The 13,116-nt window shown below is 40.4% G+C and overlaps 1 protein-coding gene across 1 annotated transcript; it reads right to left on the bottom strand.

The window, feature by feature from the left end:
* Positions 1-113: 113 nt before the first annotated feature.
* Positions 114-12,123, bottom strand: LOC108676568. The gene is made up of 9 exons (XM_018164657.2): positions 12,109-12,123; positions 8,538-10,425; positions 6,868-6,945; positions 5,782-5,947; positions 5,173-5,283; positions 4,738-4,865; positions 4,341-4,516; positions 3,995-4,122; positions 114-3,679 (listed from the first exon to the last, which is right to left on the bottom strand). The coding sequence occupies exons 2-9, from the start codon at positions 10,297-10,299 to the stop codon at positions 223-225; spliced, it is 6,006 nt and encodes a 2,001-aa protein (XP_018020146.1). The 5' UTR covers positions 10,300-10,425; positions 12,109-12,123; the 3' UTR covers positions 114-222.
* Between the last annotated feature and the right edge of the window lie 993 nt (positions 12,124-13,116).

The following is a 13,116-nucleotide window of genomic DNA, read 5'->3' as shown; positions in this document are numbered from 1 at the left end:
CGTGGACAGAGCATAGAGTATACATACTTTTCTTGGAGTATATATATTTTCTCCGATAAACCATTTAATTCGTAGCTCTTAATTTCTTAATCGCAAGCGACGTGCGTGTACGATAGTGAAACCAGAGAAACTTTCCCAGTATAATGTCATATAGATAAAATAAATAAATAAATTATTAAAGAACAATGTAATAAACTTTTTGTTCATATTGTTCCAAAACCTTCAGCGAATGTGATCTGTCTCTTCATTGTAATCGGCATCATGCGAAAATATTTTGGCCAGGGCATCGTTCAGGTCATCTTCTGGCTTCATCTGCGATCTCATTTTGTCGTTTATTCGTCGCCGAGGCGTGGTGGCTGAGGACAGCGTTTGCAGAAAGTTTCTTTGAAGTATCCCGAACAAAGAGTCATCTTCTTCGGGTTTTTCTTGACTCTGAATCGATGCTATTCTTTTCTGAATTGTCCTGAGACGCTCCACGTTTCCCATCGTATGTTGCGTTGCTGATGTATTGGAAGATTTCCTGGTATTTTCCCCTTTACTTGCTTCTTTGGTCGAGGTCTTGTTGACTGTTTCAGAGCCTGCTATCTCGTCAGTAAGCCCATCAACCTTCGATACACCCACCGAATTTTCCTTTTCTTCTTCCGAGTGTTTGTTAGGATTGACGGTGGCATTTGAGTCTCTAGGTAGTGTGCTATTGTCGTCTTTGTTGCTGGAGAAAAGTTTACTGTGGTACTCTTTGAACAAGAGGTCTGGTCCAGCATCTCTTGTGAACAATAGGATCATGTTATCTCTTATCTTCGCTCCTTTCTGTCGAATAATTGGAATTTTCCCCTTCTCTCCGATGACCTTGTCTGCGTGGCGATCGATCAAGCTTTCATTTTGGGAACCTCCTATTTTTGCTTCTTCATGAAAGAGTCCCGTTGCATCGCTACTACTTGGAGTTAAATCATCTAAGTCCTGTGTGAAATTGTGACCTATCGTGAGATTTCTTAGAACGAGAGTGATGTCACTGTTGGAATTTCCCCGAATTTGTTCTGCTAATGTTGATGCCGTCGTGTTTTCAATGTCACTGAAATCTAATGAAAAGTTGTACCCTGGTCTTCCGATCGTAAATTTTTTTAAAATAATTGTAAGCATCTCGGCAGAATTGTTACCGGGCGGTTCGTATGGCGCCTTCTCAGTTGTGTTGTCAATTCCAAAGAAGCCAGCGGTGAAATTGTGCGCTGACCATTCACTAGTAACTTTTTCCGTCTCGTTAGCAGAAATGCCGTCAAAATTTGTGTCAGTTTGTTTCGTCCATTCACTTGAAGTAGTATTCCCGATGTCATCAAAATCCAAAGAAAAATTGTACCCTGGTTTTCCAATTGTAAAATTTTTCAGCACGATGCTGCTCAGGACACCTGAATCTTGAACATGCTGCTCAGATAGTTCACTTGCGGTAATGTTGTCGATGTCATCGAAGTCCAGAGTGAAATTATATCCTGGTCTCCCGATTGTGAAATTTCTTAAAACTATTGTGATCACTCCGTCAGAAGTTGGCTGTGGCTTTTCTGTCGGTACGCTTGTCGTCTTGTTGTCGATGTCTTGGAAGTTGAAGATGAAATTATACCCAGGTCTTCCAATGATGAAATTTTTCAGAATTATGTAGGAATCGTTGGATGGAGCATCTCTAGACGAAATTTCACTGTTGTAAATAGATTTCGAATTAACCGAATCTTCAATATCTAAATGACTGACGTTCCTTTGAACATTTCCCTCGCCTACTATATTATTCGTGGCAGATGTTTGTTCTTCATCCAATTCAGCATTGATCCGTGAATTGTTATAGAAATTTGACGATAGGTTGAGGAAATTAGGCCTCGTAATTTGAATGACATATTCCCCTAATTTTAGCGTGTTGTTTTCGGTTCCCGATTTGTCAGAGCTTCCATTTTTTCCAGACACACGTGTTCGGCTTGGTAGAAATTCTTCCTGTAAGTCGAGCAATGCCAGCGCGAGATTACCGTCAAAATTTTCTATCTGGTCACTGCTGCTGGCCAGTCGAACTGGGCCCTTTTTGCCATTCATTTCATTTGCATACTTGATCTGTCTCCCGTCTGTCGTCGTCAATTCAACTAACCTTTCGTCTTGCTTTGAAAGGGCCGCATTGTCCTTTATATCAAAATTTGAATCAAAACCCGTTTCGAAATATAGTTTATCTGGCCCCAAATTCTGAACTAGAGCTTCTATTTCGTCGATTCCTTGACGAGTTTTATTCCCCGACGCAGTAACAGCTTGGCCTAGCACGTCAAAAATTGTGATGAGCGAAGAATCAGAGCTGCTGTGATTATAACTTTGGCCGAATGTTTGTTGGCCAGCCTTGACCTGGACGGAAGGGGCATCGGTGACTTCGCCAGCGACTGAAACTAAATCTTCTACTATCCTATCTACGCCGTCCTGGTCTCCGCCAAAGTCGCTTTCGATATTGAACCGATTTTGAGTTTCCTGGTTAGACATAAGTTTTACCTTGTCCAGTTTGACGTGATTAGCCTCATTTTCCGCGGCTGCTCTGTTTTCTTTGTGTCCTTGTATGAAAGTGCTCATGCGCTTGGACGAATTTTGATCATTTGAGCTGTTATTCACATCATGTTCTATTACCGTTGAAGTTTCGGGTTCAGGTACTCTGCTTACCTCAGTATGGTCTTCTGAATGCCGCTCGGCCGTTGAAACTTCTTGAACTCTTGATTCAGATATGGAAGATGAAGTGAAACTTTCAGACTGTACAAGAGATGTAATTTTATCATAATCAGGCGATTCCGTAGTATTTAAGTTATAAACTTCTTCATCAGCAGGTGTCGTGTAATCAACAGGCGTATTCGACGTAGGCGGGTTTGCTGTTGCATCGAGTTGCAGATTGAAACCAGTTCCTGTATGCTTTTCAAGAACTTTTACATCATTACTGATCTCCACGGGTGACCGTTGTTCAATTGGATCTTCGAAATCCTCGTCGTTGTTAGATTCGAAAGTTGGGACTAGCGTTTCAAGAATGGAAATTTCTTCATCCTCGTTCAGCTCATCGTTAAGGAGTTTCAGGACATCCGCGAGATCGTCATCGTCGTCATAAACAATTCCAGCTCGAGAAGTGGACACGTATGGCGAAACTTCTTCACCTTCCGTTAATAATATACCATCATCCCCTTTTTTTTCTTTCCCTGGGAACTGACGGGCATTTTCTGCTGACGCATGTTTCGCAGAAAAATGAAAGTGGCCTTCATCAGGCAAACCGTCGTTTGACTGAATACTTATGACGTCCTTTTCTTCTGTTGGAGTTTCTTTAAAATTAAGGTGAGAGCTAATATTTTGCTGATCGGTTCTTATTAAATCATCACTAGTTTCTAAAGGTTTAAGTTCTGCGACTCGTTGTTCTTCCAAGATTACCCTACTTTCACTGGCGTACATCTGATCGGCCTGGCTACTGGTACTGTCGTAAAAGTAATCCTCGGGTTCCAGTTGAATCCTATACCTGTGGTTAAAACGTTCACCGGACCTCACGGCCGTGCGCAGCCCTACGCTGTCAGTTGCCTGGATGTTGAATATGTTATGGTCCCGGCGTTCCCCGGCATCGTGCGTTTCGATTCTCACGGCGACGCGATCGGCCCTGCACTGTGTCCCCGTTATGGTCATGGCCTTAATCCAAGTCCTGTGAGTACATTAATATAGTTAAATCTCCACAATTTCACCTGAATGTATGTTCAGTTATTTATTCAAAAATGGGATTTGGATCCCTAAATAGTTAATTTTTGACCACCAGTGCAAATTTCAAGTTTCGTCCGAAGCCTTGTAGTGTGTGGATACGTAGAAAATATGCGATAGTAAACAATATAAAATGTAACCATAATTTATGCACGGCAAATGCTCTAATAGTCGTTTACTTCGCGAATTTACTAAACTGTGGTTGATGCGAGATCGACAGTTTCACAAATTCTCAATGGTTTTAAAAGTTGGGAGTCCGTACCTGTATGAGTAGATCTTCGTGTAGATGCCCGGGTAACGTTCATCAGCGCAGCCCACGCCCCACGACACGATGCCTATTGCCTCTATGGCCCCGTCTTTGTTGACCATCAGCGGACCACCGCTGTCTCCCTAGCACGAAATTCGAGGATAAAATCGAATCAATTTTCAGCTAATGTTTATAAACCCTCAAAATTCAAGTAAACGTCCAAAAAAAATGATAAGCATTCGCCTTAGATTTACCGATTTATTTACACTGTTCTGGTAATTTTATTCATGTTTCGGTATGTTTTAAATAGGCAAAATGTATAATTGTGTATTGAGTTAGACCTACTTCATTAGTCACTCACTTGGCACGCGTCTTTGCCTGGAGATCTGGCACAAATAATTCTGTTGGTGATGCTGTTGGAGGAATAGTCGGAGTTCTTACGACACTCTTGAGATGTCATTAGATCCACGTTTGCTTTCTGTAGAGTTTTGGGGAAATTTCCTAAATCTTCTGTTCGTCCCCAGCCTGCTACAACTCCTGTGTACGAAAATAGACGCTAATTTTAGCGCGGTTGCATTCAGTGAAATAATAATATTGCAGGACCGAGGTCGGTTTCTCACGATAAGTGAACGCAAAAACGTTCTTGTGAAGTTTTAGTGATTCCGCATTAGAGCGGTTGTGTACGATCGATTTATCACACTGAAAATGAAATATTCTCGATTAAATTTTCTGCTTTAGAGGTGAACGCATGCACGTACCGCTTGCGAATACGTCGGCTGGCTCGGGATCGGTGGGCAGGCACACGGGCAACAATTTGGCTGAGAACTGGACTGGTGACTGCAGAGCGATGATCGCGATGTCGTATTCGGTGTCAAATTCAGAATATCTATAATTGAATATAACCCTCATCATTGCAATTCTCAAACAATATGGTTTAGTTCGATTATTATTGTCCAGATATGAAATGCCTAGCGTTGGTAAGACAATCTCGTTCACGAAGTACATGATATAGCAGATAATTACTAGCTCATGATGGTTGTTTCTCGAGTCAATCAGTCCACTCGCTGAATTTTTTGTGATTACCTTGAAGTTAAGGATAGTTCATATGATCAGCTCAATAGATTCCATGATGAAATAATTTCTTAAAATAAAAATTCCTAGCGAAGAGAATCACTTAGGAGGAGATAACTTACTTAGTATGCACCCTGATGGCTTTAATCTCCATACGAATTGGAACATCAGTTCCGTCGTCCCGATCTCCGATGCCCCCGCGTACATACATAGTCGATGGGTCCAGAGCGTAACTAATCGGAAAGGCATTAATTAATACCATGTAATGAGTGAAGACAAAAAAGGTCTCAAAATAACTCATGTGGTGGTCCTAATAATTTTCTAAACCATAAGTGCAAATTGAGATTAGCACGGAAACACGTACGCTATCAAAAATACCGTAGTCGAAATTTTACTCACGGTGATACAATAGAAAGAAACGCTACAATACTTAAAATGTGCTCCTATATCTCCTTATTATAGGATCGTTGCAATAAAAAAAAACAACCCGTGCTGAACGGTTAGAATGATCCAAGTGTCAATGTTAGCATTGTGTTCGACTCTTCCTAACCATGTAACCTAGAAATTTAAAAGCGAAGAAAACGCCACAAAAATTCAGCATATCTCTATTGAAAACGTTTCGGAGACCAGCTCCATCGTCAGTTCGATAAATCTAGAACACAAATAAAGTATGAAAATTAAGAAAGTTTGAAGTAAAAAAAAAACACAAGTTAAAAACCATGTAACCTTACTTATACACGCAATGCGCTGCCGTGATGACATGTCGGTCAGTGATGAGCGAGCCGCCGCAGAAGACGAAGTTAGTTTTGCTCGATGCCAGCCCAACCATCCAAGGAAACTCGGAGATCTTCGTAACGTCACCTCCCACGATTTTTCGGCTGAGTTGGATTCCGCATCCTGGACGTGATTATGTCGAGTCAACGAATTGATTCTTATTGCAAGTGTATTCGTTTCAGGAATTCATTCATGCAAGCTGTCTTTCTTGCGCTAATTTTTCACATCGAGCAATTTTTGCTTTACGGGGATGGCATTATTTCTAGTGTCAATAACAATGAGCCCCCTCTGTAATTATGTCGTTCGTCGCAATCAATAATTATTTTGTGGGGAAGAAATTGCCATTATTTTTACAACACTTCTCTTTAAAATCCCTTCTTGTTTGTTTGTTTGTCTGTCTGCTACAAATCTTGTAATCGATATTTAACACACTTCTACCTGTCCAATAGATCTGAAAATTTGCATACTTCCGTAAAGTCGGGGACAATCACACAATGCATGAATCAACTGACAGAATAAATAATTTTGAGAATGCAAAAAAAAATTATTTTTCATATTAAAAATAAAAAAAATTAATTTTGTCTACTACAAATCTTATAATCGATATTTAACTCACTTCTGCCTGTCCAATCGATCTGAAATTTTGCACACTTGTGTAAAGTCGGAGACAATGCATGTATCAATTTACAGAATAAACAAATTTGAAAAATTAAATTTTTCTAATTTTAAAAATAAAATTAAAAAATTAGTTTTTTTAATATTTGATAATAAAATTAGAAATTCATTGTAAATGTGTAACATCGGAGACACTGCATTCTTTAGAAATGTTGTCTTTGAAAAGTAATTTTTAGACGCTTATTATTGTACTAATAACTTATTTCAATGTTGAAACTAAAGGTCAGTAATTATTTGGTTTCATTTTACGACTAGAACAATTTTTATTGCGTTTGTTCGCACGACATTCATACTGGATTTAAAGTGTAAAATGCATCAATAATGTATTAGACACCAGCTGACGTGGATGGTTGAGATGAATTACTCACTGCACGAATCTTTCCTGAAGATGTCTTCCGTTGCAGCATGCAGGCTACCGCCTATGTTGATGAGCAGCTGCGAGTAATCTGCAAAACAATTTTTCATCAAAGGAAGGCCAAAAAGCATCTTCGCAATTATGTTTATTGTTATTCTCATTTGCTTCTTTCAATTATGAGAGTGCTAATTCCTTTACATTTAAACGTGATACTGGTAGTTTGGACCACGATTGATTACCCAGTCACAACGAAAAACGACTGGTTAGTCAACGAATCAGTTTTTTGGAGGGCAGCTAGCATCCGGTTTTCAGCGGTGAAATTTCAAGTGAAAACAAAGCTTCTCGAATAGCAACCGCAAAAAAAGTAATGCTTGCGATTATTTTTTATTGAATATAAAGTGCTTTGAGGATGGGGTACTACTAAACCAACTAAACCTTGATTAGAGTACTCAGAGAAGAAAGCTTTTTTTCGTCCCTAGTAGGTATAATGAAGGTATGAACTACGAAGGTCAATTGAAAAGAGAATTTAATGCAGGTCTCATTGAAGACCAGAGAATATTTCTTATTGAAAATTTTTGCTTATTATTATTGTTTTTTTTCTACAAGTTGTAGAGAAGAATGCCTCGCTCGGTGTGATGAATCGCTCCTGACAAAGCATTCAATATATCTTTATTTCAGAATTGAGAAAAACAATAAGAAAATTGTCAATAATAAAGACTGTCTGGGTCTTCAATGAAACTTGGATAAAAGAACATTTTCCACCGAACTACACCAATAAAAAGAGGATTGTGAATGGCTGATGACCTACTTGGCTATCAGCTGAAGTGTAGAATTGGAACGTACTTGTATTTCAGAATAACTTGAAAAATATGCTTCTCTGCATGCATATTGAAGAGCATTCAAGCTAGGTTATCACTTTAATGCCAAGAAGAGAGCAAATAAATTTGCTTTTTGAAGTAAGATTTTTCGGGCATGAATCATATTGATATTTGCGCGTATTGGGAGTAATTACCGCGTGGATTAGTTGTAGTACAGGGTATCTGAAGTTCTTCTGACATCAACTTATGACGAGTAACGTTGTTGACGCGCGCGATGCCTTCAGGACGTGGAAGTTAGGTACGGTATGTGACTGATAACGGCACGCACACTGAATGAGAGAAAGCGCGCGGGCCCGCAGCAGCGCCGAACTCGGATGAGCTATCGCCTTGCAAACCTGGTATCTGCTAGTCAGCTAGTGGTTGCGGTAGCGACAGGAGAAAGCTTAATTTATTGCTGTGTCGTCGAAAAGTTCTAAACGATGACTTGTTCATTTTGAGTTCTGCACGCACAATACCGGTACGCCCGAATATTGTTTCAAAATATGTCAAATGATAGTCCATTACACCATTAGTATAAACGGATCAAGTTTGCGTGAGCCTGCGTTTGTGAGTCTCCCTTCCTGAACAGAAGGCCCATGAGAAGGCCTATCCTGAGAAGGTTTGACCCTTTCCGGCCGTAACCTTATCTTCACATCTTATAAAAAGTGATAGAAATGTGAAATAATTGCTCAAATACTTACAATTATTATCAAGATAGGAATATCCTCTGCATTATCGGCAGGTAGTATTTTACAAATATTTACAGAGATGTTTAGACAGGAAAGCTCAGCGATTGTGCGAGCAGTTGTGTTAGTGTCACCGTTACCTGCGCTGCTCTCTCCGGGCGTCACTTGCTCCATATCCCCTGCCAGAGCCGGCGCCTGAGCAGCTGTGTGAGCCGCGTTGCCTTGCAGCATCGTTGATGATGTACCCAGTGCATCATTAGGTGGCACCACACCCACGTGTGATGCATCTTTTGTGCCATGAAACGCATTAACTTTCGAGTTTTGGACATCGTTTAACGTGAGTGCTAGTATTGGAGTTAACTTCTCAAGGGTCGGTCCAGAATTAGCGGCACTCGATTTTATTAATGCGAACGAGGCCAGATTTCCTAGGTTTGAATTCTTCACAAGCGAGGTGAATAAGTTGGGCCTGCTGGCTGTCATTGAACTGTCCCCGCCCAAATTGGATGTTGTGTCAGAGTCCGTATTTTGTGACTGAAATCTGTCACTCTGTTGTCCGAACGTAGCATCTGCAGCGTCGCTGCTTAAAGTTTTTACGATGTTTTGAATGTTGTTTTTCAGTCTCAGCTGTTCGAGAGCCTTGACTGCTTCCTGGTGAGTGCTGGACATGGGACGCCTTGGTCGCTTCGAGAGCTCGGCTGCGACGTTCGGACTTGCATCATCCCCTGACACAAATGTTGTTGAGTCAGGCTCCACGAAAACGCGTTCAAATGCACTCAACTTGCGATTAATGAAGGCATCACTAGTAGGACGCGAGTCTGTACCAATGTCAGAGCTCCGAAAATCAGATGACGGTATAGATTTTATACGTGTATCATCTGTGGATATCGAAGGTTCCATTTGCCTCAACCCGGTGCCTGACATCGTGTTCCCAGGCATAGATAACAAGTCACTTACGATATCGCTGTCAGTTGAGTAATCAGCAAACCTTTTCTGGATCGAGTCAACAGTCGAATTATTATCCTCGCGAAGGAGTTGTTCATTCTCTGGTAAAGAGGAACTCTGAAGGTCATGTTTTCGTGTAAGACTATCAGAATCTTTCGGTTTCAGCGTGTCGGTGAAAGCACCTACTTCAGCGCCAACATCGGATGTCATATTGTCATGATCTTTTCTGGTCTGATCAAATTTTTCAAAGACAGGTTCTGGGTTCACGTGCATTTCTATTAAACCTTCTGCAACTGCTGGATTCAAATGACCTGTGATGAGATGCTTCACAGACACTCCCGAGTACTCATTATTAACATGTACTGTTCCCGTACTGCCATGAATGACTGGCTTCACTGTCAGTGGGTTCAAGTCGGGAGGTGATTCTGTCGTGGGCATATTTAGTTTGTTGTAAGAATTCATTTCACTAGCTTGAGAGTCTCTCATGCTTGCTGCATCAATTCTATTCGTGTCAAAATCCCGGTTAATAATATCAAGGTGCACCAGACCATCCTCGGTCATTTGGAAACCATTAGACATAACCGGAGGAGTGTCCCACTGTTCGAATGGATGCGTGTATCTCTCGTGGCTGACACCCGTGTCCGGATTCGACATGTCTGGCAGCCCAGTTCTAAATTTATAATTGTTCACTCCAATATCCAGGGGTTCCGGTGGTGGAAGCTTCACAGGCCTCGAGGCTGGCTGGATTGTATGAACCATACTAGAAACTCCTGGTTCCTCGAGCCGCTGATCTAGGCCGCGCATGACATGCTTGAGCAGTGGGCTAGGCATAGCGGGCAACTCTGACGCGTCTATCATGATCGTTGTGCCGCCAAGAGTGTACGGAACTAAATAAGCGCTGATTAGTTGCGCCAGGCATGAGAATATCGTGTATTTTAGACATGTCTCGCACGCTGCCATATCTGATTGTTTCTGTCCGAGGGCTCAAAAATGAGCTCGTAGTTTCAAGAATTTTTCGTATTTTTCCACGCTGCCCTGCGAATGAAAGTAAAACCTAATCCGAAACTTTATCGTATAAAATCTTATCTGAAATTATATAAGTAAATCAGTATTAGTATTAAAGACTCTAGCTACGTTAATAATTAATAATTATTGCATAAAAACCAGACGTCCTCTTCTGGCACTCCATTAAATGCATCATTAATTGATTTATTCACCTTGGTCTCCTCTATCAGTATATCGTTCTTACCCTTTGTGTCATTCATTAAGTCTGAATCCAAACATTGGTTCCTAGATGACCACGGTGCAGACTGCAGAGCAGTATCTTTTACTCAGTATCTTTTTCTCAGTATCTTTTTCTCTTCTCTCACAGTGTATCTTTTTCAGTATTTTTCAGATGGTAAACAAGCATTCGGCTGCAGCGACAAGTTTTTATCCCCCTTTCTTTCACTCCCGTGGTTCGAACCAACTTGAGAGATTATATCCATCACTATGAACATAAAATATGCATATACATGTATATATAGCGTTTCGTGCATGAATATGATGCGTCCTGCTTTCAACAACGAAAAAAAAAACGGTTTTAGTCAGAATTGACCACTTAATGCAATTGTATTGTACGTAGTCCAAGCTACAAACGTTAAATGTGAATTCTCGTTTTTATATACTTTCCCTCTAAGACGATTAAATATTTAGATTTTTTGTAAATTTTCCCAAGTACGCCTTTACAATTTTCGGACAGCAAAATTCTTTTGATTCGTACGTGAAGTAGAATGAACATTTTCGTTTCAATGAAGGTTCATTTTTGTATTGAAGGCGTCAAGCAAGAAACGTGTTTATTGAAACCAATCCGAGAGAAAGTGAAGATCCGGGAAAACGGATTGAGATGCCCAGTGATCAATCACGTCAATGAACAATAAACAATAATGAAATTAAGTATCGCAGTTTAGTCGCGTGGAGTTATTATACTAAAAAAGTTTGAAGACAAAAATAAAGTTAATTGGGACTGCATTTTCCTTGACTCACTTCATTACACTAGATGATAAACTCTCATAAAGTTACATAAGTTTCCTTCAGTTAGTCGTCATTTTTTCTTCATTTCTAGGGTTATTATTTCGTCGTTCTCATTTATCCCAAACTACTAAAAAATATATTTAAACATACCGAAACGTTCACTGAGAGAAATGGGCGGGTCTGGATGACCCACTTTGACGAGTCAACCGCGTCCGAAAATCGATGCACTTTTTTGACTCACTTGCCCCATTTGTGGGTCATACTGACCCATTAAATTTCAAGCATGACTCACTTGGGGCGTTAAATCGCTCTGACGCTCAGATGCTAACTACGTATCCATGCTACGGGTGGCGTCATAAGGGATTTGACGTCACAAGTGAGTCATGCCTGGAATTTAATGGGTCAGTATGACCCACAAATGGGGCAAGTGAGTCAAAAAAGTGCATCGATTTTCAGACGCGGTTGACTTATCAAAGTGGGTCATCCAGACCCGCCCATTTCTCTCAGTGTTATTTATTCTGTTCAATTACTGCGGCAAACACACTGCCAAAAGCACAAACTAAAAGTCATTTTCAGGCTTCAAATATTTGTTATATAGTTAAAGATGAAAATGTATTCTAGATTACACAAGTTCATAATTCACCTCATCACGATCATAGCTCAAAATTTAAACTTTATCTGAAATTGTGATAATCTTGTATCACACTTGAACATTTAAAAGGTTCATTCGTAAAACAATAAAGAGAAAATCACCACCACTGGCTATGCTGTTGCTCCGATGCATTCATCCGTGTGATGTCTCGCTCGGGCCACAACACAATATTTCAACCTGCCGACTCAGAGTTTGATCTCCAACTGAGTCAGACGTACATAGATAGCTTGGCGGTAGCGCTAGCGGGTCCGGTTGCGGAGCGAAGAGGATGGTGCGGCTGTGACCTCTGGTGAAATCGGAGCCCTTAATTCACACTCTAGCCGATATTAAGTAGTGATGAAGTAATCCGGTGTGACTTGTGTTTTCTGCATGGTTATATTTACCCTGCTCTCATCGTTTGCGTTCGCTGTAAATCATATCATCGTTCACAATCGCAATGATGTGAATTAAAGTGGCCTCTTGACGGTAATTTTTTTTCACGATTATTTCCTAAAAATTCGAGTCGTACACTTGACGAAATAATTCCAATATTCGCTGCATGGTTTTTAGCACTTTATGCGGAATGACAAGTGCTTCTTGCAGACAAAAAAATATTGGAAACCAATATTGGAAACCAATGTTATATGTATTTCACTTTAAATCTTAAAGATGTTGCCGTTATTTTAAGTTCTTAAAAATCAAATTGAAGGAAAACTGAATTATCTATATTAAAATCGTTTCCTAACCGCTATAGGATTTAACAAAACGCTTTTGAACGAAATCGTAAAGAAATTTTAAGTTATTGGACTTCAAGCGGAAAACCTGGATTAAATCTAATGCCGGAAGAATTCGCTAACGCGCCCAGAGTTTGTGTTATTCGTCGCAATAAAGAACTAAAAGTCCATTAGGCTTTCAATGCTGCCGGAAAGACCGTATACCACAAAATGATTTTTGATTTGTTTACCTGGTGTGTAACGATCTCGTCCTCGTAGACTATAAGGGTACGCACGCAGTGAAAACAGGTTGCCAGCGTGCTGGTTATCTGCTCAGGCTGGCGCCTGAAACCATAGAATACAGAAGCCTATTCGTACAGGTTTTCACTGTGAACACTTACATTATTATCATATGTTCAT

This window comes from Hyalella azteca, unplaced genomic scaffold (genome assembly GCF_000764305.2).
Source record: "Hyalella azteca isolate HAZT.00-mixed unplaced genomic scaffold, Hazt_2.0.2 contig17361, whole genome shotgun sequence".
NCBI lineage: Eukaryota > Metazoa > Arthropoda > Malacostraca > Amphipoda > Hyalellidae > Hyalella > Hyalella azteca.
This window is presented reverse-complemented; position numbering and strand designations above follow the sequence as displayed.